The sequence below is a fragment of the Cyanistes caeruleus genome, chromosome 11 (assembly GCF_971803275.1).
Source record: "Cyanistes caeruleus chromosome 11, bCyaCae1.hap1.1, whole genome shotgun sequence".
NCBI lineage: Eukaryota > Metazoa > Chordata > Aves > Passeriformes > Paridae > Cyanistes > Cyanistes caeruleus.
In genome coordinates this window covers 16775678-16803365 of record NC_141711.1, presented here as the reverse complement: position 1 = coordinate 16803365, position 27688 = coordinate 16775678, and the positions used below count along the sequence as shown (strand labels likewise).

Genomic DNA, 27688 nt, shown 5'->3' with positions numbered 1-27688 from the left:
GGAGAATTTCTTCTTCCATCATATCAGGGAACCTGTGAATGGAGCAGCCACTGACAGGTCCTGAGTAGCACTGTGTGACCAACTTACTGAGTCCTGGCTACAATTGCTTCCAGAAGAGGGTTGTGTGGGAAAATCTTGGAGCTGTTTTGTACAAGGAGACAGGACGGAGGTGGAAAGTTCTTCCTGGCTTCTGCAGAACAAAAGCTATCAGATGTAGAGGAGCATTCTGCCTGATGGTTTATTTTGTCATGCTGTTGCAATGTGTGTGTGTGTTGACAGCTACCAGATGTTGCATGCAAATGTCTTCCTGCATCTCCATCACTTCAGGCCACCTATAAGTTCAGTTAGCTATGCCTTCCACAGGATGAACAAACAGCTTCTGAAGGACAGGGGTCTAAAATCAAGTCTGTCATATAAGGAATTACATTTTTAATGAAGGTCAAAGCTATAAAGCTGTAAATACAAGATTTAAGTATTCAAAACTCTGAAACTGTCTTTAGAACAAGAAAATGAACGTGATTTTCTCTGTTTTCATAGACAACAGGGGAAATCTTAGTTTTTTTTGTGATGTACAGTCCATGTCTAAACAGGAAATTAGCAATATTCAGATGGGCTTCATGAACCAGATTTGAGTCAGGATGGCATTTAAAGCCCAAGCAAACATTTGATGTACTTTTCCATCAGGAATCTCAGGAGCAGAGTTAACAGAGAAAGTAATTTTAAGTCTTAAGAATCCCAAGATGTATTTTCATACACTTAATACCAGGTTGAGAAGTCTCACTAAGAAGCTTTCTCACGGTGCAAAGCTGTACATTAATGATATGATGACTCAGGTATTTTACTGTTTATAGCCCTAAGGTTTTGAAAGCCTGATTGATTCTTCCCAACCTGTGATACCACTGGAGAAGAGTGCTGAGGTGGTTTGCATTTTTTTCCACTGTTAAGCTGTTGTTTTGTGCCTGGTTCATGTGGAACTGGTATGTCCACTGCCACTGCTGCCTTCTCTGTCCATTCCATTAACTCAGCTCATCTCTTTTTTATTCCTTCCAGTGTGTACTGGGCACATCATTAAATATAAGAAGTGAATTCCAGGAAGTTTCACAGACACCTCCTAATGACAGGCAAATGATTGATCCATCTGGTTCTAAGAGGAGCAGCTGAAAGCATCACCTCTCTGGTGCTCCAGTGCTTGCTGCAGAGAGGTGAGAGAGCCCCTGTGCTTGGCTGCCCTCGGTCTGCACGGGCCAGTCTCTGTCCTGAGCCACCAGATACTAAATCCCCAGGTATTCAAGTCCCACAGGGGGTTCAAGTGACAATATCTGAGCCACCCACCACTGTGCAGCTTATCTGACAGTTTAGGGAGATGTCTGTGCATGCTGTTTCCCCTTCTCAATCCCTTAGGAATTCAGCCATGCCGAGGCACTTCTGACACAACAGGGAACTGTGTTATTTTCTTTCTTTGGTGTCAGGGTTATCAGAGGAACTGCTGTCCTGCAGACTCATCTCTCTGGCTCTACTCTCCCAAAGAGGTGAAGTCAGCCACCAGAGCCTTGGAGCCTGGAGAGTCACTACTTCTGCACCCTCACAAGGCATTCACTGAATTCCTTTCTTCAGCAGTTCTGGGAGCTGACCTGGAAGGAACGATCTGAATTTACCTCTGGACTGTGTGCAGTGCAGTTGCCTGAATGAACCTCTTAAATCTTGGTGTCCTGAAAAAGGAAGAGGTACTGGGTCCCACAGGGAGTTGTGACACCTACTAGCATTATGTTGCACTCAAGCCAGGCTGGCAGGGAAAAAATAATTTCCCTCCAGTGGGCTTGGATAACTGTTCTCATGCCATATCAGGTTTCTTGGCAGATACTGACCCAAGAGGTTAAAGCAGCTGTTTTCTAAATCAACTCCTAAGAGGAGTTTAGGAGGCAGCATCTGCTCAGACACAGAAATTTGTACAGGTGTCAGCCTGAAGGGGCCAGCTGCCTTGAGGTTCTGTCCAGGTGTGACCATTAAAGATCTGGATATAGCTTTTGGACAGGCCACCTCAAGGTCACGGTGATGTGCTGGGAATCATCATTGGGAGGACACAGGTAAGTGGTGTACCACTGGTGGCAAATGGCAGGGCTCTTATCCTCTGGGAGGCAGTATCAGACACCCACTTCTGTCATTAACTGGGAATTTAGGAATATTGAGAAATGATGTCTCTAAGGATAAAACCGTCTTTTCTTAGAGGCAATTCTGCTTCCCAGGGTTTTTGGGTCTTTTCCTTTCAGCAGAGAGATTGTCCTGCAGGGAGTTTGCCTGAGCACTGGCTGCAGAGAAGGCAGTGCCTGGGAGGGCTCAGAGTGCCTAAGAAGGGAGTTTGGAGGTGTGTCTGGAGGAGCTTCTGGAGCATGCCCTTCCCCATTACAGTTGGTGTGTTCTTAGCAAACATTTGCTGCTGCACAGAACATCCTGAGTTCTGTTCACTGTACAGGTGCTGGAATTGGTGTGTAATCCCATAGGTACATGCTCCAGTGGAAGAACATGTGTTGTTTGTGTGTGTGGGTCTTCGAATGCTTAATTAAATGCCTTGAATTGTCTAGCAATAAATTTACCCCTCTAAGGCAGAGCTTTCCAGCCTGACTTTTTTTCCACGATGATTTTGCATAGGGATTGCTCTTAAAGGTTTTGATATTTGTGCTTCCAACCTATGATTAAGGTGCTGGGTGTTTCCTCATTGTTTCCCAGCTTCCTTATGGCCGTTGCTAATTGTAAAGTATCCCTGAGGGAGGTGCACAGGAAGGTCCTGGACTGGATTAGTGCATTGTGTTAATGTGCTTGTGCTTTATATTGTTTAACAGTGTGATGGGATGAGATGACCCTTGAGAAAAAAGGTGGCCATGTAAAAAAAAAAGAACAGTGAGAAATATGTCCAGGCAGTAGAGCCACATTTTAGAGCAGCATGAGAGAAGGGAAGTCCCTGTGTTGGGAGAGAAGGGGTTCTGTGAAGCAGCTGTTGTTCAAACATTGTCCATGCAATAGCCTGTGCTAAGTCAAGGAATATTGATGAGGCAGAACCATGTGGATCCTTCCCTAGAGCCATCTATGAATAATAATACTCAATATGCTAAATATTTAAATACTCTTCAGTTTTGATAGTTTAAGTATGTTTTTCAAATAGAGGATTCAACCTGATTGATACTTTTCTAAGCATGAGTGTTTGATTTAGAGATTCTATTTATGTTGGAAAAGACCTTTAAGATCAAGTCTAGTTGTTAAAGAAACTCACATGCATGGCCTCCTCCACTTACCTATTTATATGGCCTTAATCATCCGTACTTCTCTTTAGCTGTGGAGTGGAAGCACAGCCAGTAACACCAGAGCACAGATCTCATCGCTCTTTGAGCTGTTGTCCCCAGATCCTCACTGTCTGGCCTCTAGAATCTTCTGACTCCTTTATGCTGTAAAGGAAAGGCTTTAATTTTAAAATTTTTACTTTTTTCCCAGTGATCCTCTAGCTGATCTGCAAAGGTGCCCTCTTCAGAGGAGGGAGGGAAGCTGGAGGTCGGCATTAGCCAGGCAGAGATGCATTAGGGCCTTGAGTGGCAGGTGAAAGTCCACTTGGCTTCACTGGATCAAAGAAAACTTTCAGATGTGTTGAAATCTGCTTAAAGGGTGAAATGCAGAAGCTATTCCTATCACCTGCTGCCCAAAGCTGGCCCTTGAGCATGTGAGGTCCTGTGCACATTGTGTGTTTTCCCCAGCTGCAGCACATCACTGTTATCCTTCCTGGAGCTGTAATTGGGAGCTTGCCTGTGCCCACCGTTTTGGTGCTCTCGGAGCAGGGCTGAGAGTGCTGACAAGCGAAGCAAATGCTGTGTTTAGAAGATAAGCACTTTGAGAGTCCTAACTTGGAAGTGAATTGGAGTTCAAAATTCAGGCATTAAAATGTAGAGAGCTGGCATAGTCTGAAAAGCAATTTCTGTGTGTATTTGCGAAAAGGATATCAGTGGGGGGAGGTGAGCTGTAGAAAGATACTGGGACTTGCTTAAAAAGAGTATGGCTGGTATCCAGGGAATTTAGAAACCGTAGGAAGAAAGCTGGAGGTGTCTCAGCAGGCTAGCTGGGGTGTCTGTGGAAATAAGGTACTTAAAGGATGCAGACTGGCACCTTCTGCTAAAGGACAAATGGCCTGGATAACCAGGCAGGAAGGAGCAAGTAGATATGGAAGCTTGTGTGGCACAGTGGATGGTCCAGTGCTATGGGTTTTGAATAAAAGGACTTTGAAAAAGAAGCACCAGGAGCTATCTGGGATAAAATAATCCTTATATAGCATCTTAATCTGTTACATTTAGCTACTGAATCTTTAGCACTCTGTTATTTTCCTAATGCTCAGTTCTGTGTTAGTGCCAATTTTGTTTAATATGCCCATCAGTGGTGTGCCTGAAGCAGTGTTCTGTCAGCTCAGGATGGATGGTGACCTTTGGGCCTTCACTCTCAGGCCTCCCCTGACCTTGAAGACCAGGAGCATGCCATGCTGGTTAGCCTTGGATCACTGTAGAAATAAATGCTTTACTGCTAAATGTTTCAAGGTGATGCCACGTGCTCTTGAGCTTCTTAATGTCTCTGATGCCCAAGGGCCAATATGCTGCACTTTGGGTGACCACTAGCACAGTGTTTATGTTTTCAGGTGTCATCTCAGTGTTAGTCTTGATGGAAATCTGTAATATTAGTACACAGCAAAGTTGTTTGGATCCTCAGGGATCCACCACTTTTCAAACCATCCTTTTGCCTGGTATGTCTTGAACCTTATCTTCAACCATTCAGCAATAGAGTGATGGATGCTGTGCTAGATCAGGCCAATAAAAAGAAATTCCTGAGCTGCTACTGGTTTGAGAGCTTGAGAAAGAGGCTGAGAGCCTTGGGGAAAATCCCACCTCATGAGGAATTTGCTTGTAGTTATTCTTGCTGCAGGAAATGCCAGATTGCTGCAGTACCCTGCAGCAGCCTCGACTGCTCTTGTTTCTTTAGCTCCCCCTCATGCTCCGTTTTCTAACTGTTTAATTACAGATGGATTGTGATTTGTGGGTTCACAGCTTTTCTCATCTGCTTTTTGTCAGAGGTAAGCAGATGTACTGCCTGTTGCTCTGTACAGTTGAGTCCCTTATACGGCAGCTGCTGATGAGTTCAGAGATAAAAACTTCAGCATATGGAAAACAGGGGATGAGAAGCCACAGTTTCTGTGGCTGTAATGATCTTGTTCTGAAATACATCCAGCTGGTTTGTTATTCTCTCCTTTGTCCCAGGAAGGTGCTGCCTCCTCAGTTCCACGGGCAGGAGACCTTTGGTGTTTGATCTCACCTGCCTGCCTAATTTGAAGGTGAATCCTGTCAGGGAGAGAACCCTGTGCTCTCCCTGCCAGCTCCCACTCAGCCTCTGCATGGTGCATGCCAGTGGAATAGGATGCCATTACATAACCTGCATTGTGTGGCGGTTGGGGGTTGTTAAATCTGCATTTCTAATCCATACTCAAATAGGAGCAGAACCTGAAAGCATTCTGATTTGCAGTTCCAATTAGATAACCTGGCTTGTGCTGTCAGCCCCTCTTCTCCTGTGCTGTGCCATCCACTGCATTTGGAGGCCAGGGCTGGAACATACCCTGAGGATGGTAAGAGCTTTTTATTCTGGGAAGTGCTGCTGGGACCAGGGGCATCCACTGCATTCCCAGACTGCCTCCTGGGGTAGTGTCTGAGCATTCCCAAGGCAATAAACACTTGTCATTAATCATTTTAAATAATTTTTAAATGACGGATGTATACTGATTTTTGAATAACTATCCTAATTATAGTAAATATGCATAAGAGGGCTGAATTAACATCGTATAAACAAGGTTGGTTCTGGTATTTTAATGTGACTGCTTTACTGTGCTGCCCATAAGCATTCTTTTGTCATAATCTTCGTATGCAGTTTTTTTATCTGTTTACAAATGGTATTTTTAGTTACTTTTTAGCATGTTGAACCACATCAGTCTTCCAGCATGGTTATTACTCAGTAAGAAGGATACATGAACCTTTCAGTTCATGGTACAGATATTTTCCATTTAATCAGATCACAAGCAATATGAGGAATTAATTAGTTAATGTGGCCTTTGGTTTGTGAATGAGCCAGCTGCTGAAGAGTGTCTGAAGATGGTTCACTTGCAGTGGAGGCACCTCCTGCACCACCTTGGGGTTGTAGGCAAGAAGAAAAGTTTGGCTTATTAATCCTTGTGGATTTGTGTGCTTGGTAGCTGAGCCTTGGTTCCGTTCCAAAACTGATGTGTGCCGCCCCAGGTGTGTCACCTGTAAAGGTGACACTGACAATTGCTGTTCCACTAAGTCAGGCACTCACAGTCTTCCTTGTGACTCGGGATGGTGGCATCCTGGATGGATGGCTGTTGCCATCCCCCTGGAAGAGCTGGAGCACATGCCTCCACAGCAGTCCATGGTGGTGTTGGTCGACAGTGAAATTTTACTGGAGGTCTTAGTGTTTGGATAGATTCAGTTAAAGCAGAAGCCTAGTTTGATTTGAGGGAGTGGCTGTGTTCTGAGAGCTCTCCTTCCACATTTCCAGTTTTCTAGGTCACTCTTGGATGCTCTAATTTTTTTTCTGAGAAACAGTTAGCAAAAGCTTTGACACTGATGATTTTTATTCTGTCATCTCAGTCTTGAGAGCAAAGAGATACTTTTTTGGCAAGTTCTCCCCCTCCTCAACCCCCAGTCATCATCATTAAAAGGCTGTCAACAAGCATGAAAAATCCCAGCATGCTAACTGTAAATGCTAATTGACAGACAAGCAGCTGAAGCGGTGGCTTGTGCAGTGCCTGACCTGCAGCAATCTGTCTCCTGGCCCTGGCAGTAGCTCCATAGGTTCCCTAGGAAGCAGGATCAGAGTGCTCAGTGCTCATGTACTTGCAGAGCCAGGCTGGGCTCTGTGCAAAGCAGTGCTGTTACAAACAGGGTAAACTATAGGTGAGCTAAACCTAACCTCAAAAGTGGGCATGATGTGGTCTGGCTTTTTTCTCACTGGTAGGCCTACCTTCCTGGTATTCTTTAATGCTTCTTTTGGGAACAAAAAGCTTGAAAACTGCTTTAGTAAAACTAGCTTTGCTGCTGAAGCCCCGTGCCCTGCTGACACAATCTTCAAAGTGCTTTCGAAAGGATTGCATCACCTGTGGATATCATGGCTAAGGGATTTTCTCCTTTTTCTTTCCCTCTAAAAGCAACCTGTTCCTGTGGGGTATGTCCCTGCTCAGTAAAGAGCTTTGAGACTTGGCTGCACTGTGTGTGCTCTCTACAAACAGGCTTTATGGTTTCCTGGCACAGCTCTTTAGGACCAGCTCATGGTAGGGTTGCTCCATGGATCAGTGTGCTGACAGGGGTATTTACATACTTGGCCATAGGGCAGATTTTTTAGTGGCTGAACTGCCTGGGACTGAGTTCTATCACTTAGATTAGAATTCAGTGTTGCATCTCCAATGACCTCTAAGCAAAAAATCCTTGTATAACTGTGTTTGAAAGGTATCAAACAGAAGCACAAATCATTGCTCCCAGCAGTAAAGGCCTGATGCTCTGTTTTGATGAATTTGGTGATTCAGAAAACAGTAGAATCTGTTCATGCCCTTGGAAATCTGGGCATTTCCATGGCTGAGAGCTTGCTGTCCTAGTACTGCAAGGCTGTGCTGCCTTTTAAACCCTTTACTGGTGAGTCAACTCTGTGTTTACTGCTAGTTATGAGGGGGAGGTTCCTGACTGGGAAGACCAGAGAGACATTTCTCTTTCACTCTGACTTAGAAAAAGCCAATCTGCTCCAAAATACAGGGTATTAAAAATACAGAGGAATTAACAGACATAGTACAGGTTGATGAAAAAGTCCAGGATAAAATGCCTGAATGTGGAAGAGATATGGTGCCAGACACAATATGTGGCATACTTTAGGCTTACCATTTTTTTCCCCTCCTAGCACTGTTCCCTGAAATTTTCAGAAAATCTTTGTCCTTTCACCAAGATTTGCTCAACTGAAATCTGCTCAATTAGACAGAAATTTAGATTATTACCCCAAAATTTATGCACAGTAAAGGAAGATCTAGATGAAGAAGAGTAAGTGGAGACAGGCACTAGAGGAAATAAAGGTTCTGAAAATATTTGTGATGGGATCTAGTAACAAAATGGGAGAATGTGGAATTCAAAGCTGCTGAATCCTGACAATGTGTGTCCTAAGTGAAAGACTCATTTTGGAGAGTTAAATGATGATTGCAACCTTGAAAATTACTTTATCAAGAAGAAATCAGTAAGAGAGAGCTTGCTGAAAAAGTGAGCAGGCAATCAGCAGGGTGTTAGGGAAATCAGGGAGTAATTATGCAAGTGACACTTTCTGCAGCCTCCAAAAATGGAATTTGCGGAAGGGACCAGCACCACCAGCACAACATGCACTTAAATACCATTTTCCATAAAACCAAAAATAATCTTAAGACTTTCTGGCAAGGTTTGTCCTCGATGGCTGGTAGAAGGATGAAGCTCTGTGACGGATTGCCCTGCCAGAGGAGATGTTCTCTAATCGAGTTTTTGTTTCCTGAGCTCGTAGGCAGGGCTGCAGCTGCCTGCTGAGGGGCTGCTGTTCCCATGGACTTCCCTGGGCTCATGAGGATGTGCACCCTGCCTTCTCCTCCTGCTCAGTGTGTCCTGAGGCACCCATGGGTATTTCTAGCCTGCTCCTGGCACTGCCCATTTCTTGAGTATGTGGTGGATGCCCTGCTTGGGAGAGGGAGCATGTCTGTCTCGGGGACCAGCATTTCCAGTGGGTCAGCCTTGATTTCCACTTGCCCTTCTCACTTGTGTTTCCTCACATGCCTTGAAGAGGGTGTAAAGCCTCTTGTAGAGAGGTAAAGTGAGAAATGCTCCCTGCTCTGAATAGACCCTGAGCAGATTCTCCAGAGATGCAGCAATGTGGTCTGGGTGCACACACCAGCCTTCAGCAAGGTCCGGGAATGGCTCGGCTTTCTGTAAGGCAAAAGCAAATCCATGTTGGAAAGCAGTGCTTAAGCAGCTGGGTGGCAGAAAGGAACCCCTGAAAGTGTTCAGCACGGGCCTGGTAGGAAAGGATGGCTTTGGTTCATAAAAGGCAGGATGTAAAGAGGGGAGGTGGTGGAACCCTGCTGTGTTCTCTCGTGGGAGTTAAAGGATTGTTGTACTGCCACTCAGTGATTCCCTTCTGTGAACTCTTCACTCCCACTTTGCATATTCCCTAGCATTTCCCTCACGTTCTGCAGAGCAGTATATGCATGGGTGTATCATGACTTCTGAATAATAACTCTGGGAACTTGTTTTCTCATGTTCATGGTTTGCACTGGGGGCTTTTCCATGGTGAGGCTACTGGGTCAGAGTACCTGGGAAACTTCTGACTCAGCAGAGGTCCCCAAAATAGGCTGGGACCATTTACAGCTCTCTGACGTGTGTGTGTGCCATCAGGCAGCTGCTCTCCTGACAGACTTGGGTCTGGGTCTCTTTATTGATACTGAGTCTCAAACTATGGTATTGGGGAATCCAGGCTGCATGGTCTGGCAGTGCCTCCAGTGACAGGAGATGTGCACCTGTGACTTGGCCTGCCTGCATCCTGTGTGCCCAGGCGTGGCCTGTTGTCCATGGCAGATGGGAGCCACCAGGAATCATTGCTGCTCCAGGCAGGAGCCAGGCGACTTATACCTACCTTGACCCATTTTATCTGCGTTTCAGCAGAGCTTGTGGGTGTGTTAGTACATCTCCAAAGCATCACTTGTGGATCTGGAAGCAGTGTATCTGTGGGCAGTGGAGCCCCTCAGGTGCTGCTGCTCAGGCATTTGAGGCCAGCCTCAGCAAGGAAGGGCTGGCTGCAGAGCCAGTGGCAGATTTCTGGTGTATTTCTCTGAAGAAAAGCTGTGGTTTCATGACTGGCATGAAGACTAACCCAAGTATGAATATTCTCTCACCTGAGAGGATTTTTCCATGCATTCCTCCTCAAGTAGCTGCCTTGAGGCCAGCCTGGTGTGGTGGCTGGCATGAGGGAGTCTGTCCAGCTGCCCCTTGCCAGCACCTGGACTAAAGCAGGTTAAAGCAGTTTCCCACTTTAGTTACTTGTCTCTGCTCTTCCTGGGAGGTGGCAAGGCCTCTCCTGCCTGGTTCCTCTGGAGCTAGCTAACACAGCCTTGAAGCCGCGTGCTAGAGCAGGCTGTTTCCCTCCCACATTCATGGCAGAGCTCCAGTTAACTGAACTGGGAGACTTTCTCCCCCTTTCACCCTGTTTCACTTGCAAAACCTTTAGGAGCCAGATCTTTCACCCCTTTCTTTGCCTCTGAGTGACCTGCGTGTGCTGGGCACTTCCGTCATTTACCCCCTTGTCTCAACAGGGAACTCTTACCATCGGTGGCAAAGAAGTGACCCTTGAATACACTCCGTGCCCAGAGTTTTGGCGCTGCAAACGTGTAAGTATGTGCTCAGAGCTGTGTTGTGCTTCCCCTGCTGGCACTCATGGCAGTGGCAGCTCGGAGGAGTCCTGGATATTTGCTTGGTGACCAAAGTAAGCTCAGAGTAATTAATACCTACCCTGAATTTCATGCCCCTTCTAAACTGTGCTTTTGCCTAGCTTGTTTGTGGTCCCACCTCTGCATCCGTGTTGCTCTGGTACAGGTAGCCAGATTCTTCATGCATAGAGCAGCCTTATCCCTATGCTGTGGTTCCTTTTGAAAATGTTGGAAAAAATAGCATGTGGATCCTTTCTCCTTAAAAACCACAATGAGGTAGTGATTCCGCCAACCGGAATGGAACAGGCTTTGCTCTGGTTCATGTGTGTAACCACCCCTCTGCCTCACACAGGAACCTGTGGTCTAGCTGTGACTGTAGTAAGTGCTGCAGGGAAGGAAGCATGGAAATGGATCCAAGTCTAGGCAGCATGAGCCAAGTCTAGCACACGCTGGAACTGGTCCATTTCTGGGAAGGCACAGCTGCCCAAGGGTCAGTTTGTTCCTGTGCCCTCCCCAGGGTTCTTCCAGTACAGGAACTTGTGGTTGCAGGCTGGAGGTGATTGCTGGAAAAAGGACAGGATTGTTGCCTACATTCCCACTGACTGCAGGCTGAGAGATTGCAGCAGGACATGAAGGGATTGGTTCTAATTACAGTCCTACCTTCATCACCCTGGGCTACAGAGACCCTCATCCAGCTGACTGGATGCACTCAGCTGCAAGCAGAGCTGTTGCTCCATGCCTCATCTCTGCTTGGAGCGCTCCAGAGATGGAGACACAAGTTTCAAGCAGCAGTTTCATACAGCTCTCAGTGCACTGAGATGGCTGCACTGTGTGTCCCCACTGTTGCTGTATGTAGCTGTGGCCTGAGGGAGATTTCTTGTGCCCCAGAGCATCGACAAGGCTTCATTCATAGGAAGAAATTGCTATAAAACAAAAGCAATACATTTGCAAAGAGCTTAAGGAGGAAGTCAGGAGTGCTGTGTTTGGAGAGAGCTGTGAAAATGGGGCAATTGGCTCTCCCCACAGTGGCTGTAGGTGGGATAACCATCCAAGCCTGCTCAGTTCTGCCTCTTGGTTAGCAGCCACTTCATCATTAACTCTCTAAATTACATCAGTACCTATAGTTCAGCTCAGATAAGGACTTTGTCACTGCTTGAGGGGTGAGTTCAGGTTAGAGAATGCCAAGGTAACTTTGAACCCTTTGAATCAAAATTGTGCCTAGCAGGGAGCTTTTGCTCCAGCATCACTTGAGAGGCAGAAGAGTCCCATCTCAAGGACTAGTGAATAAATGTGTACTCAGAAGTTGTGCGAAAGCCCTGTTCCCAAGGCAAACCCAGCTGTGAGTCATATGAGCATTTACCTGCAATTCCAGCAAAGGCTCCCGCTGCCATTGCCCATCACTGTAACTTTTTCATGGCTGCTACTTTCTGAAAGCACTCTGCAGAGTCTGGAATTCTGGAGCAGGCTGTACCCACTGCCTTCAAAACACGACTTCCTCATGCTGTCCATCTTCCATTGCAGTGTAAGGTGTGTACTGTGGGCTACAGATCTTCCTGTTCCTATTGCAAGCTCCCAAGAGATGGTGAGTATATCTGGTCCCCTGAGCGTGGTTGGTTAAAAGTTTCATCTATCCTGGACAAGTAAGTGTCTCTTCTGGTTTCCCATGGTATCCCTGTTGGTGGACTAGCTGAGCAGTGTGTGGGAGGATTGTTAGTTTTGCTTCACTTAGACCCTTTTTGCTTGTCCACACTAAAAATGTTACATGCAATGGATCACAGTTAGGTTCTTTGCTCCTTGAGGCTTGGTGGAAAGGTATCTTACTGCCCACAGCCTTTCCCTCCTATTGTCTGGTATTGTCCTTTTATCCAGGGAGTTATAATTGTGTGTCCTCTGGGACTGTGAGCTGCTGCTGCTCGCTGTAGGTGAGATGGCTTTTCCTTGACCCACCTTGGGAGGTGCAGCTGCATGGTTTTAGTCACTCAGAGACTTAGATTTGCCTCACTTTTGAGACTCTCAGATGAGGATCACAGAATCATGGAATCATTAAGGTTGGAAATGACCTCTGAAATCAAGTCCAACCATTAACCCATCATTGCCAAGCCCACCACTATCCCATGTCTCTAAGCACCACACCTACACATTTTTTGAATACTTCCAGAGGTGGTAATTCTGTCACTTCCTGGGGCAGCCTGTTCTAATGCTTGGCCATCATTTTGATGAAGATTTTTTCCCTAATATCTAATCTAAACCTACCCCAGGGCAACTTGAGTCTATTTCCATTTATCCTATCACTTGTTCTCGGGAGAGGAATTAGAGGTGAATCCAGGATTCAAATTGCTGAACTCACTTTGCTGGCTGTAAAAAATACATGAGGAGTTCTCCAGGAGCTTCTCCTCACCCCACCAGCACCTCTGATTTCTGGGGTGAGAGAGCACAAGAGCCAAAACACGTTTCCTTGAGGAACTGATTTCTTTGGGATGATGGCTGTGCCCACCTTCACCATCCCTTGGTGCAGCACCAGGGTCTGCAGTGCCACGAGTGAGTTCTCCACCCTCCTCTGGCACTGCCTATGCATTCCAGCCACTGTGTAAGCCTTGACTCTGTATCTTTGAGCAGACTTCCATGTATTGCCATCCTACCCCAGTCAGAAGGGCAATACATCAACTGCTGATGCACAGATCTCTATTTACTGAAGCACTGTCTCTGTGGTTGTGCTTTCCGTGCTCTGTGGCTTCTCCATCAGTGCTGGGAAGACAAAATTAACACAGCTGGCCCAACACAGCTGTGGGTTGTAATGAAGCTGCCCAGGAGCAAATTAAACAGAACTTTTAATCTGCTGTGGAGACAGAGTGTGGTGAATGCTTCTTACTGACCTGCTTTTCTTGGGAGAGGGTGCAATAAGGTAACCTCTCTATGACTGGGTGACACAAAGCAACTTTCCTAGGCATTTACAGTGGTTACTGCAGCTTTGTATGAGTTCTGGCATGCTTTGTGACTGATGGACTTAAGTGTGCCTCTCTTACAGGGAGCAGAGCAGGACCAGAGTCCAGAGGTGGTGCTGAGGGAGAGGACACGTCGGCTGAGCAAGAATTCAGTAAGAGAGTTGCCCAGTTGCCCTCCCCATCTCTAGAGTTGTGCTCATGTCTGTGTGATTTGCACAGGCAATTTTCACATCTGCAGGTGCAAACTGGTTTCATATGCAAATTTTACATGAGGTTCTGTAGCCAAAACTCTGCACTCTACAAACTGCAGACAAACGAGTGCAAGCCTGTCCAAGGTGAGCTGTGCTGGCAGCCAAGCAAGGCGCTGTGCAGCTTTCCCAACAGTTGTGTGCAAAATTGTCGTGTGTTCTGCCATGCCGCCCACTGCCCAAACAGAATGAGATCAGGGACTTGCTCTCAGGGACATTAAAGAGGGAAGCTTCACTGTGCCGTGTCTTGCACCCTCATTTTTTTCTCTTTGTGGGAAGAGGCTTCAGCAGCAGGTGCTGGGCTGATGGTATCTGCCTTTGCAGCTTCACAGATTTGGCTTCCCTTTTCAGCAGTGTTAGAAGCTCAGGTAGGGATCTCTTTTGCAGCGAAGGCAGGCCATTCAGAGGCCTTCAAGCACAGGAACTTGTTGGGATTTATGTTCTCTGAATAGCATAGCTAGACTAGGGGGACAGGGTGTTCCCACATTGTTTCTGCCTCAGCTGTGGTCAGTAGGCATCTGATAAAATCTGGGACTGTACTATGGATGTGTTTCTCTCAGGGTGGTCTGAACCCAGTTTTCCTCTAGCATATAAACAGGGTGACAGTTACTAGTTGATATTGCTTGGCTGTGGATGATCAGGAGGATATCATGGATAGTAAGGATATCACTGCCATACATGTTATCCTGGATATGGAAGGAATGTGTCTGAATCCATCCCCGATTATTGTTTGTTCAGGCAGGAGCCACTCCTAAAAGGAGGCCAAAAAGCCTCTTGTCTCTGACTAGAATAGTTATGTAAAGCAGCCCAAGACAAAACAAAGCAATGGAAGGATGACAGTACCTGAACACACTTTGTGTCTGCCAAGTGTTAGACAGTGGATATGCAACAGGCAGTACAGGTTGTCCTTTATAAGGGGCACTGCTGCAAGGACCAGAAAATAGGAGAAAAAAATACCCACTGAAATATTCTTATGTGAAACCGGTTCATTTCTCCTCTCTAATAGCAGAGACAAAGCTTGAAACACCTGAGCAAGAATTGTCAGGGCAACCAGGATCTCCAAAGCAGCCTCTCCAGCCCTCAGTTCCTGCTCCACAGCAGGAATGTCAGCCTCAGGAACAGGAGCCAAGGAAGAGAGATGAAGGGAGAGAGCGTCGACCCTCACAGGAGAAGAGAAGGGACATGGACCGGCACCAGGAGCCACCCTCTCAGAGGGAAGCAGAGGAAGCCACACCACCAGATGGTGGAGGAAGCAGAAGTGAGTGACACAAAGACCAGTTTTGGGTTCCTCTTGCTTGCACTCCATGAGGCCATCTGCAGAAAGGGCAGCATTTCACTAAAACCTCTGGAGGCTATTTCTATGTTGTGCAAATCCATGGTGTAGAGTAATGGAGGGCTGTCCATCTCCAAAGGTGCTGACTAACTGCCTTTAGGAAAATTAATTCAGGTTGAGCTGGCTTTAGGGTGGTGCAATTAACTTAGCACAGCTTCAAAAGTCTTTTGGGCCAGCAGTTACCCTGGGATGAGCCCTGAGAAGTGACTACTTACTATTCTGTTTTCTGGGAAGGAAAGGTTAGCAATTGGAGGTGATAACTGGAACGTCTTGCAAAGTGGAGAGAAAAAAAGCAATGGCATTGCAACTCAACTGCAAGAAGCCGTGCTCTTGCTTTGAGTGGGTTTAGTCACAGTAAACTTGGTTCTGAATTATCTTTTTTTCACTACTTTTTCTTCTCGGGCCACCTCCCTGCTTGTGTCTCTCAGCAATCATGCTGAAGCGAATCACGCGGTTCACCCCCCCAGAGGTGATTGTGGGGCTCCTGGCCCCATACGTGCGTCTGTCCACGTCCAGCGTGCGCATCATGAAGAACAAGGCTGGGCGGATGGGGCAGACCTACGGCTTTATCGAGCTGGAATCTCATGCTGTAAGTACTTTCCTGCTTTGACCTGCTCCATCTGTTGGCATCTGATAGCTGTAGAAGTGAAGAAACCACAGAAGTACAAGAAATCCCTGTACTTGAGGCTGCTGTGCTGAAGCAAGTCCTCTCTTCTGCTTGTCTGACGAGGTACAGGACTTTGCTGTTACAGCTGTTGTTCTCTGGCTTTAGGAGTCAAAGATTGTTGTCACAAGCTGTGACACTGATAGAGTTTCTCACCTCAGTACATTTCTTTTTAGACACTCTAAACTTGAACACTTCTTGCATAGCTATTTTGTTTGCAGAGAACTTGAATCCAATCGTTTTTGTTTGTAGAAGGCAAGAATCTTAAAATTAACAGACCGTCCCATGTTGGAGGGCTCACATTTTCTGTGTCTGGGTGGCTCCCAGATTCCATAGCTGTTCTTTGATGTTAGTCCAGAGGGTGTTTACTAAAACACTTTGGGGCAGCAGTTGCCACAGTGCTGCACTGTCTGGCAGCCCAAGGAGAATGCTGTCCCCAGCTGGCTGCTGTAAGTGGTCATATGACAAGCAGAGAACCTCACATTGCATTTATCCCTTTTGTTGCATGCTAAATACTGACACTTCGATATTTAGTGTTGTGTTTCTTGTCCTACTGAGCACAAAACATTCCTTTCAGGCAGACTGGATTTGGAAAATGTGCTGTTTCCTTCTCATGGAAAGTAATATTCCTTTCCCTTTTACAGGAGGCGCTGAGGTTGCTAAAGATACTGCAGAACCTGGATCCCCCGATCTGCATTGATGGGCGTACGTTGGAAGTGAATCTTGCCACAGGGAGGAGAAGGTACAGACAGATGAGGCAGTGGGGTTGTCCTTTACATGCTGTACAGTGAGGCTAGAATGCTGTTGTCAGAGCAGGTGCTTAAAGTTTGGCATGGGAATTAGCACAGATGTTCCTACAACCAAAAAAAAAAAGTTTTGGAGAAGTGAAGGCATTGAAGCTTGAAGAAGCTTCAGTGGTTGAGCAGAATGGAATTACTGATCATAATGCATCTTGTTGTCCAGCCATCAAATCTTGTGCTGCAGGAAATAGTGGATTCAGCTTTTTAAAAAACATGTGGAGAGATTCATCTTTGTAGACACAGTAGAGTGGAGTCATATTTCTTGTGGAGACAGTGGTTTGCCAAGTCTGTCCCCTGGGATAGATGCAGTCCAACATGTGGCCAGTAAAGATGGTCTTTCTGCCTTTATTGGTCCTGCTGATCATTTTGGATATACTGAGGTTAATGTAAAACCAAATTGCCATTAACTTGCAACCTTTATCTCAACAGGAATGACTATGGGGAGCATGGTGACAATTCCTACTATGGCCCGGTAGGTCTGCACAGCTTCCCTGCAGGTTGCTTAAAGGGAGGGAGCACTGCAGGGTGATGGGCCTGACTGTGTCAGGCTTCTTCTCTTTGGGCTGTTGAAAAACTGCAGAATGTGTTTCACCACGTTTGAAGATTGGGTACTAATGCTCAAATGTGCCCACTGCTGCTGTGTCCCTCATACTGTTTATCATGTGCATAGAAGTGCAAGTGAGTGCTGCTGGGGGAAGTTACTTGATGCCACACTTTATAGAGTGATTTCACTGCTGGCTGATCTCAGTTCCCAGAGTGAATGTCTCCTTAGTGTTTGTTATTAGACTACAGGACTCTTCCCATATACTGGATGGGGTGGAGGCTTCCATACGGATTGCTGTGAGCGCCCTCATGGAAGCTGCAGAGATCTCATGCTTTGTGACACTGTCCATTGCTCTGTAGATGAAAAGCTGTGTCTGCTCGTGCTCTGTTTAGGATGGCTAAATGAGCTCTTCTCCTGAACTTTGGGCTGTCAGAGGGAGGAGAAGCAGTATGATGTTTGTTAAAGTATCTCTGACCGTTTGTGTTGTTCACTTACTCCAGGGCAGAAGGGGCATGAGAGACAGGAGAGGTGGCGAATCACAGAGACGCACCAGAGCACAGTGTAAGTTAAACTCTGCTTCACTCCTACTGTGGAGACTTTTCTTCCTTAAAAGGGCACTGACATGTAGAAATCAGCCCAAAAATATTTTTAAAGGCTAAGAGTAGGTTTGTTTGCTACACCCACTTGTGAGTTCCTTTGCCAACTTTGTTTAGTCACATTTTCCTATCTGATGATGTGTTTCTCTCTATTCTCACTGTGTGAAACTACATGCAGATAAAGGAAACTTGCTGCCTATTTTTCCTTGTTGTGGAAAACTGATGGGATAAAATCAGCCTGGCAGTTACTAGAGAAGACAGAAGAAAATACACTTGATGCAGCAGTGCCAGTAGCTGGAAGAGCACTCCTGATTGTTTTAGTGATTTATATATAGCATTTCTGAGGTCTGTCAAAGGACTCTCTGGAAATGAGAAGCATTCCTGACATTATGGGCCTACTACCCTTAAGGCCTTTGGCTTTTCCTGTAGAAATAGTCCACTCTCTTTTCTTTTCAGGAGCTTTCATGCACCAATGGGGTGGAAGAGATGTGGGGAGTGTCATCACTTTAAACAGGATTGAGAGAAAACAGCTTTTCCTTGTTCACAGGAGTGGGTGGATGTAGATACTCATTACCCCATTCTTAGGGAAATTACTGAATTTCATGACCAAGTGTTGTGGTCTTGTGATCTCAGCACAGCTCTTGTTTTGATGTGGAAGTTTTGCCAGAGTCCTAATCAGAATTGTGAAAATTTATCACCCCTCTTACTCTTTAAAGAAAAGATTATGTAGGTCAAGTGATATGAAGATACTCATACCTCTCTTGCCAGGAGAAAAAAAATAAAAATTCCCATTCTTGATCCTTCCAGCAGTTCAGTGTTTGTTCGTGCTTTTGTCTTTGTAAAAGGCAAGTTCTGCTTTTGGAAGCCTGTAGTGCTAACTCTTGTCTCTCTCTCTCCAGCACCATCGGATGTGTCCACATACATTTATGATCCTGACACTGGGAATTACTATGATCCCATAGCTGGGACATACTATGACCCCAGAACTCAGGTGAGTGCATGGGAAGGAAGCTTTACATGCAATATGTTCTTACAAACTGCTCTTCACTGGAGGGATTTTGCAGCCAGATCCTCAAGACAAACCAGCATGCAGTACAGAGGCAGCTTTGTGTCTTGTAGTCTGTCTTCTGACCTGTGTGAAAGAGATCGAGTTGCAAAATATCAATGAGAGGCTAAGAACCCATAAGCTGTGTGTTGATCCAGCTGTAGCTGCCTCTGGCCTCTGAAGCCCTGTCTTTGGAGGGCTTTTGGTCTGCTTTTCCTCGAGTAGACTTACAGGCAGAGCATCACAGTTAAATTTTGTTGTAGACATGTGATACATGACTGTCTGCAAGAGAGGATGGAGAACAGAGCTCTGTTTTCATCTATGGTCTCTTTGCTTCACAACCCTAGCCAGCAGTAGCTGTAAGGATGCCAAAAAAGAGCCATCAGCAGAGATTTTCTGAGCTATAATCTTGTTCTCATGATCCTGGGTATGTCCATGTTGTGGGAGAGCAGGGCAGTGCTCTGGTGACCTGGCTGTAGTCAGCTGTCTTCTGCCCCATCAAAGTTCTGAAGCCTTTGCCCTCTGCAGTCCCTTCTTACTGTGCTGGTCTCCCCAGCTCAGCAAGCAGTGAGAAGACTGCAGGGGTTGGGCTAAGCCTGCTCCAAATGCCTCTTTCAGAGGGAAGTCACAATAGACCGGGAACCCTCCTCACCACCCCCGACAGAGAGCAGAAGGCGGCGGCATGGGAGCCAAGAACGGACAAGTGACAGGAAGGAGTCACACAGCAGGGACAACAGGGACAAAAAGGACAAAGGGAAAAGTACTTCTGCTAAGGTAACTACCTCCAGGCATCAGAATGACCTGAAGCCAAGAGGCTGATGGAAGAGAGGTTAAAAAATAGAGAGTAATTGGAGGATTCAGAAAGGCAGGGACAGTGAGAGAAGACAATGGGGTCAGCAGCCAGAAAGGAGCATGGTGGTTGTCCAGCCAGGGAGTAAGTTCCCAAAATTTTTCTCTCCTTACATTGAATCCAGGGCTTCTCATCCCTTCCTTATATTGAAGGATTCAGACACATCCAGGTAACTGAGACATGTTTTGCTCACTCTGCTGGAAGCACCCAACTATTGTAATAGAGACAACAAAAAACTGGCAGAGACATTTAAACACACCAATTCAGACGATGATGGAGACTCAGCTCTCCCCTAACTTCAGTTTCTGCCCCCCCAGTCTCAAGATAGTGCCCTTCATTGCTCTTCCCAGTGAGCAAATCCCAGTGTGGGAGCTGCTGGTTGGGAGTAGCTGCCCAAAGCAATGCTTGAGATCTGTGATACTGACAGGGCCTGAGGAATGCCAGGAGAGTTGGTAGAAGTGATTTAGCCACCAATGTGGAAACTTTGTGTTCTTGCCTCTTGGTCTGAATATGCTCAGTGGAACCAGTCCTGGGCACCTGGGACTGTAACTGTCCCTGAGGCTGGTAACAAGCCAGCCAAGGAGTCATCAGGAACAGAGGCTTTCAGGGACACTGACCTAGGAGAAGCATGGTCCTGTTTGAATGGAGGGTAAAAGCATCTCCAGTAAATTATTCTGTCGTTTTCCCCACTTGCCTGTTTTCCATGGATGCCCAGAAGTGGCTTCCTGGCTGTACTGTGTGCTCTCCAATACCTGTGTTGTTGCTGGCCTAACACCAAGTCTCGGATTTTTCAGAATGAGCCTGGAGAGGAGAGATTCTTTGCAGAAGATGTCTTCAAAAAGCCATTGCCTCCCTCTGTGAAGAAGGATGAGAGCATAGGCCTGGTGAGGTGTTACACTTGTCTTCCCTGGTCAAGTGCAAGTAACTCATGAGCCACTAAATTGGAGCCTGTCCAGGGCTCCAGCCCAGTTCTCTGTAAAATGTGTGAAAGTGAAACTTCATCCCAGCCTACTGTCTGTGCTGCTGAGCACACAGCTGAGTATCACAGGCTCATCCTGTTGCAGTGCTGACTGCAGTCTGTGGTGCCCTCTGTCCAGGATAAAGAAGATCCTGGAAGCCCCCCCATGCTGGTTCGGCCTGGCCATATGTTGTTCCACAGTCACAGCAGAGAAAATTGGTGTTGTCTGGCAATGGGGGTTGCTTTGAACCTGGTCTTCATGTCCTTTGTGCACACACAGAGGTGCTCAAATGTGACCTGACCCTGCCTCAGCTCCCTCTCTGATATGAGGCATGACTGTCAGCATCACAGTGTAGCAGAGACTGAGAGTGGGGTGGGCTGGGACAGCGTGGTGAGCTGCTGCAGCTGTCTCTGAAATCACGGGTATGGCTCCAGGAGAGCTCTCCATTCCCCAGAAGGGGAATGTCTCCTACCAAAACCGTCACCTCATTTCTGCCAACCACCTGGTTTCCTTGGAGGCCTGTTTGAATGAGTGCTTAGCTGATGTGTGCTCTGAGTTCATGCTATGGCAGTCTTAACACCTGATCTTGACTGTTTCAGACTGAGACTGGAGAGGAGAAGTTCTCTGCAGAAGATGTCTTTAAAAAGCCTTTACCTCCTTCAGTGAAAAAGGAAGAGAGTGCAGCCCCAGTAAGTGTCTCCATGGGATTGTATTTTGATCTGTTTGAGCCTTGATACAGTTCTCGGGAGGCTCAGCACAGCCTGGCTGCAACTGTGAGTGCCAGAGCTGCCAGAGATGTTTCTCATGCCAGAGGAAGGAGTGCTGGGGATGGAAGGTAGTTTGTTTTTTAAGTCTGACCTTGTTTGTGGGCTTCTAGCATGGGGAAGTTTGGTACCTGCATTTGAGCAGGATCTCACTCAAGTAGTCCTAAGGCAGAAAACTCTTCCAGCCACCTCCAGGCTAAGGAAGGCCAAATCTCACAGATATCCATTTCTAGAGGAAGTGAGTGACAGCAGCTCGCTGCCAAACAGCCGCTGCCTCGGTTGGCTTCTTGTGCTCTCAGGTGTGTGGCAAGTTGGAAAAGCCTGGCACCAAAGCACAGCCTGTCTAGAGAGCAGAAGGGCTTCCAACCTGTGGTGTGAAGGGAAAGAAGCCAGCCAGCTCCTTTCTGTTCCCTGCCTGCGCTGCTGGGAAGCAGCTCTCTGCCTCTTGGACTGGAACAGAGACAGTAGTCACGGGGAGATGGGTCAGGGAAGCAAAGCCCCGCTGTCCTGGCAGGCTTGATGCTACAAATTGCCACACTTTTCTCTGCTTCTCTCAGCCCAAGGTGGTGAACCCTCTGATAGGACTTCTGGGAGAGTATGGAGGAGACAGCGACAATGAAGAGGAGGAGGAAGAGGAGGAGCAGTCCCAGGCTCAGTGGCTGCCGCCTCCCCCGCACCCACCGGCACCGCGCGAGGAGCAGCCGCGGAAGGCCAAGGCCAGCGACGACAAACTGACTGACTGGAACAAGCTGGCCTGCCTGCTGTGCAGGAGGCAGTTTCCCAACAAGGAAGTGCTCATCAAGCACCAGCAGCTTTCCAACCTGCACAAGGTGTGGGGAAGCTGGAGGCTGCCGTTGGCTCGGTGGCTTTGTGAGCTGCACGGGAAATGCAGTGGTTGGGTGGGAAGAGCTGTGCTGAAATTGACACAGTAGCAGGCAAAAGCTGTGTTCAAAGCATTGTGTGAACTGCTTGTTCCTGCCTTGGGAGTGCTATAACATCAAGGTGTGACTTTGTAAGCTGTAGTGAGACAGCTGAGGCTTGGGGAGAGTGGGGTGCTGGCACACTCAAGTGTGAGAGCGGTAGGAACTTGGCACGTCCATCCTCATGTTCTGTGCTGCCTTTGAGCTCTTGCGTTTAGGAGAGCCAAGCTGCCTATGGGTTAAATTGGACTGGTTGCCTTCCTTACTGCAGGGAGGAAGGGCTCCAGGCCTCTGTGGGGGAGCAGGTAGTCTGGGCTGCAGGAGAGGCTGCTGTGCCTGGTATAGTGCAGGTACAAGAGCATGCTGCTTTAGCTGTGCTCCTTATGGGTGGAGCAGATGACCCTGACAGCTTGTGTTCCCTGCTTGACACTGCTTTCTGTTTTCCTCCTTCCAGCAAAACCTAGAGATTCATATGAAGATTAAACGATCTGAGCAGGAACTGGCGTATTTGGAGAAGAGAGAGCGTGAGGTGTGTCTCTGGTGGTGGGCAGGCAGCTGCTTGTGCTTCTGCACTGGGGGGGTGGTGGTGTTCTCAGGAAGACCCTCCACTTATGCACCAGGTATCAGCAGGCATCCACTTAGGCACCAGGCATCAGATGCTTCCCAAAAGTGAGCTGTGGGCTCACTCTGCATGGGGACCTGTAGGTAGTTCTGTGACTTCTAAGAGCGGATCTCGCTCCTCACAGAAGGGTCTGAGTGTGGTTTTGTTGTCCTGCAAGCCAACCTTTGGGTTCTGGGCTAAGATGGACACAAATTTCTGTCTAAAACTAATGGGGTGTATGGGCTGCTGCTGCCTGGCCGGGGACAGGAGAGCTGTACCTGTCCATTGTTTGGAAGGTCACAGAGCTGCTCCTGGTGCAGTAGTTGCAAGGCTGCAACAACAGGTCAGGGTCAGCCCAACAGATGGCATCTAAACAGAGCAAGTGTATTGTGGGATGTGAGCATTCAGTGTTTGTGAGCCCCCAGGACAGCATTCGAGCCAGCTGAGCATGAGATGAGACCTGGATGCAGAGCAGTCTCCTGCAGTGTTGACTCCTTCATAGCTCCTGTACTTACTTTGCTCTTCCTGTTGTGAAGGGGAGGCATAAAGACAAAGGAAATGACCGGAGAGAGAAATTCCAACAGATGGATTCACCAGAGAGGAAACGACTCAGATATGACCGGGACTCAGAGAGGTAATGGCTGTTCTGGGTTAGATCTCTTTGGGGATGCTGGTGTTGGGGTGGGATGTGTGCTGCTGGCAGACCAAGGCTGGGAATTGTCCAGTCGGGTAGATCTGCAAAGTAACAGCCAGACAGACTGAGACAGAATTACTCAAAGTGTGATCCTGTGGTACTGCAGGACATCTTGCAGAGATCAGGAAAGGGCTGGGGTAGAAACAAGGGTTTAGGGCAGAGCAGTGCAAAGCTGCCTGGTGCTGGAGGGGTGAGATGGGGGTCTGAGTGTGTCTGACTGGACACGGAAAACGAAATGCAGCCTGTTCCCATCCACATCGTCCTTAAGGCACTTGCTGCCCTCCTGTCCTGGCATCTAGCCATTGAAAGAAAGAGCAAAGCTGTGTTTCATCTGTTCCCTGACTCAGAAGAACGCTGGGAGCTGTTTCCATCTCGTTCAGAGTAGGTGGAGGAAGAAAGTGCGTGCTGTGTGGAGTTCTCGACAGGCCTGCCTGCTGTGAGCTCGCGTGTTCAGTGGGCTGAGGAACGGCCAGGCATGTGTTGAAGATAGAACTGGTTATGTGCCTGTTTTCTTCTGGCACAGCACCTCAGAAGGAGACCTTTCCTCTGTGTCTTGCAGTTTAAACATCCACATCTTCTCTTCCCTCTGTTTTCCTGGAATAGCTGTAGATAAACTAAACCAGTTTGTGTGCAGTGTCACCAGCAGCCAGAAAGTAGAAATTGTCTGAAGGAAGAGTCTTTTATGCTGAGAGGTTTTCAAAACTGACTTTTGGTTAATGGTCTTGGATGAGTAATGAGGTGGGAGAAAGAGTGTCCGAATCAACACTGCATCTGTTGAGCACTGGGAGAAAGGAAAGATCTAACAGCAGCAGGGATTAGACTTTGCTTTCCTGCCATTGCTAAGACTTTAACTAGGAACTACAAGCACAGAAGGCTCCTGGCTTGCTTACACAGTAAATATTTTGGAGTCTGAGCTCATTTCCTGTGCCCTGGTGAGGGCAACTCCCCTGAGGTGGGACAAGGAAGTTTGCAGTCAGAGGTGTGTGAGCCCTGCACACAGAATCCGCCGTGGTGGTTTCCTCAGGCACTGTGCTTCTGGCAAGAAACTTGGATATCCCACATGAGAAGCTGAAATGTCCATGAAGGTGCTATTAGCAGAACTGAAAATCCCTGGCATGTGTTTGAAGCACTGCATGACAGGACAATTGATTCTGGTTCTTTTGCAGTGACTATGACCCAAGGCTTGACAGTAACAACAAAGGGAACCGAATGATGCAGTCTCCAGGGTGGAAGAAGGGCTTTGGCCACAACCAGCAGGGCACAGCATCACCACTGGAGGTGAGTCTTTCCTGCCTTTCAAAGCACACCACTGTCCTGCAGCCCATACTGTTTCCCAGGACATCTGGAGGGAGTTCAAGTCAGGCTACAAATCTCAGCACCCCCTTGATGGAATAACATGCGTGCACTGATGAACTTTGCAGGCTGGGAGGGGCTGTGTGCTGGCCATGGAACAAGGTTAGAATATGTATGGGTCTGGAGGTGTTGAAAATAGAATGAGCAGGAAGGGTGTGAGCATCTCACTAGTACCTGTTCAAAGTCAGGCTGGGGTTTGAACAGGTCACCAGCTCAGCTCTCTGCAGCAATGTGAGCTGGGGAAAAAGCTGAACTTCCCCTGGGGAGGTGTGAGCACAGCCAAAGCCATGGGGCCCAAGATGCTCTTTGTCTGCTCTCCTTAGCACTTGTGGGGCTCTTGCTGCCATTGCAGACTCTGGATATCAGAAGATAATACCAATATATGGCACCTGACAAGGAGTAGAGACCCACTGGGAAAGAGTGTCAGGGGTAGGCAGGGTCATGTAGATCCTTCCTCCTGAGACAGGCTGGGCTCTCAGAGAACCTTAAATTACTGCAGAACGTTTATCAGAGAAGCAGCCTGGGGCAGGGTCTGCTCTGCCTTGCCCAGGGCCACATGAGCAGCGCTGTGCTCTGGTGGCAGGCTTGTGGCTGGCTGGGTGCTGTGGTGTCCATGCTCTCTGCTGAGGGACAGGCAGCTTGGAGCAGGGCTCACAGGGTGACATTCAGCCTGCAGTCAAGTAGATCATTAAAGCAAATATTTGAGGCTTTGTGACGCATGTTTGCTTGAGCCCATATACATGAGGCAAGAGTCCCTCTTCAGTGCAGACAGCAGGAACCAGTCCCAGCTGCTGCTCAGTCCTCGTAGCGAGGTCCCTGTGCTCATAAAACATCAGCTTTGCCGAGAGCCAGCCCCAGCTCCGCACTCTGGGAGGTCTGAGCTCCCATCAGGGCTCCCCATCTGCATGGGAAGCTGATGGCAAAGCACAGCCCTCGTACAGTTCATAGAAAGGCCAGAAGAGATGTGCTTGCCTTTCACTTGCAAGTCAAGCTGGACAAAGCCATGTGACCATGCCAACCCCACACAACTCTGATCCCTTGGGCCATCTGGTGAGATCTCTGGTATTCAGGTAGGTTGGACTGAAAAGCCAGAAAAACTTCCAGTCTCGGGCCTGCTCTTCTGGGCTAACTCCAGGCAGGTATTGCTGAATAATGCTGAATAATACTGGCTGCAAGAGCCAGTCCTTGAAAACTGGTTGAAATTCCAAGCAAGGTACCAGTGCCCATGGGAGCTCTGTTAGAGAGAACAGCTGAGCTTGTGCCAATGCAGGCGAGCTGCAAACAGCTCCCCAGGAGCCCAGTTCTCGCCAGTGCCTTCCTCTGCTCGCTTTCCATCCTGGCTCGCCCGTGGCTGCCGACACTGCCTCTTGGCTGCCCACCCTTGGCTGCCCACTCCTCTGTGTGCTGTTCACAGCTGATCCCTGGGGTTTGATTCCCCCTGGGCATTTGCTGGCTGCTTTTGTTGCCCACAAAGGGCCTATAGTTTTTCCCAAGCAGCTTTTGGAAGAGCACGGAGCGCTTGCTCTTCTCTGCTCGGGGATCCACACGGGAGCAGTCAGCAGTGCTGAAGCTGCCCAGGGAAGCTTTTTATTTATGGGAGGAGAAATCACTAACACAAGCTGTGTCTATTTGCAGGCAGAAAACAGGAGGAGGGGCCCTGGGCTGGGGGCCCCAGGGAAGCCCCCCAAGAGGCAGTCCAACGAGACCTACCGCGACGCCGTCCGGAGGGTCATGTTTGCCCGCTATAAGGAACTTGAGTGAACGGTGGAGGAACCCCAGATCTGTCTCTCTCCATCTCCGTCTCTTTCTCTCTGTGTCATGTTCTTTGAAGGTTTGGTCTTTATTTTTTTGTTTGTTTTTTGAATTGTTACAGGTTTTGCTGCTAGAATTTTTTTAATAAAACTGAAAATTTGTCAGTGCTTGTTTTGTGGCTAAAATGGTGTGTTTTAAAAGCATGGTGCTTTGAAAGATTCCCATTGTGTTTTGCTCTCTGTTGATGAGATCACTGGGAGTTGCAGCTGTGTCAGTGGGACTGGAATGGGTTTGGTAGCTTGGAGACCCTACCAGCGGTGCCACTGTCCTGCAGTGTGTTCTCTATCACCTCAGGGACAGATACCCCTGGTGCCATGTACTCGTGGGTCAGGATGGGAGCTGGGAGCAGGAGATCCCAGCTGCTGTGAGGAATTCAGGACTCAAGGCCTGTGAGAAATTCAGGAGCAGGAGTGATCTCTGTGGGATTCATCTTGGCAACTGATGAGGTCACTGGGGTTCAATTAATAGCAAGAGCTTAATGGCTGAAGGTGACCTCATTAGTGCTGGGTGTTGTCTGGGCTTCCCAATCAGGGCAGAACATTCCACATGGGGTGAGCTGGATCTGGTGTTGTGTGGGGAACCTCATGGGGGTATAACCATGCTTTCCCAGTAGGTGCTGCTGGCCTGTCCCCCAGGAGGTGTGGAGGCAGCTCCTGGACAGGAATTTATAGTAGGGACAGTTTGACCAAAGCACAGGAAAGTGTGTGTGTGTGAGCACAGCAGGGAGACAAGGGTGAGTGTGACCTGCAGGGATAAGGATGATGCCAGTGGCTGTGGCTGGTGGGAGCAGATCTCATGCCCGAAGAGCTGGTACCCACCACCACCTTCCTGTTCACCTGGCAGAGAGCAGGGCCTTGTCACTGCTTTCAAATACCCCAAAGAAGGGAAAGCAGGAGATGTGGAAGCTGAAGACAGCAGGATTTGGAGGTGAAGAGCCACCTGCAAGAGCTGACAACTTCCAAAAGCAGCAGATGACCTGTCCAAGCCGTGTTTCCTTGTCTCTGGCACAGGCAATGCCAGAGGAGTGTGGAGGACTTATTTGCAGTATTGTGG

The 27688-nt window shown here is 47.9% G+C and overlaps 1 protein-coding gene across 2 annotated transcripts in view; it reads left to right on the top strand.

Annotated features, from left to right (window-relative positions):
- Positions 1 to 26742, top strand: part of RBM6 (RNA binding motif protein 6) — a 57815-nt gene extending 31073 nt beyond the window's left edge. For both annotated transcript variants that reach the window (XM_086846243.1, XM_086846244.1), the window contains exons 7-23: positions 10397 to 10471; positions 12032 to 12092; positions 13536 to 13604; positions 14707 to 14958; positions 15462 to 15622; positions 16342 to 16439; positions 16927 to 16969; positions 17542 to 17602; positions 18537 to 18628; positions 19301 to 19456; positions 20327 to 20416; positions 21091 to 21180; positions 21813 to 22085; positions 22630 to 22704; positions 23313 to 23410; positions 24637 to 24748; positions 26459 to 26742. In XM_086846243.1, coding sequence (XP_086702369.1) covers positions 10397 to 10471; positions 12032 to 12092; positions 13536 to 13604; positions 14707 to 14958; positions 15462 to 15622; positions 16342 to 16439; positions 16927 to 16969; positions 17542 to 17602; positions 18537 to 18628; positions 19301 to 19456; positions 20327 to 20416; positions 21091 to 21180; positions 21813 to 22085; positions 22630 to 22704; positions 23313 to 23410; positions 24637 to 24748; positions 26459 to 26584 — 1932 coding nt within the window. In that variant the 3' untranslated portion in view covers positions 26585 to 26742. The remainder of the gene's footprint in view (positions 1 to 10396; positions 10472 to 12031; positions 12093 to 13535; positions 13605 to 14706; positions 14959 to 15461; positions 15623 to 16341; positions 16440 to 16926; positions 16970 to 17541; positions 17603 to 18536; positions 18629 to 19300; positions 19457 to 20326; positions 20417 to 21090; positions 21181 to 21812; positions 22086 to 22629; positions 22705 to 23312; positions 23411 to 24636; positions 24749 to 26458) is intronic.
- Positions 26743 to 27688: the final 946 nt, after the last annotated feature.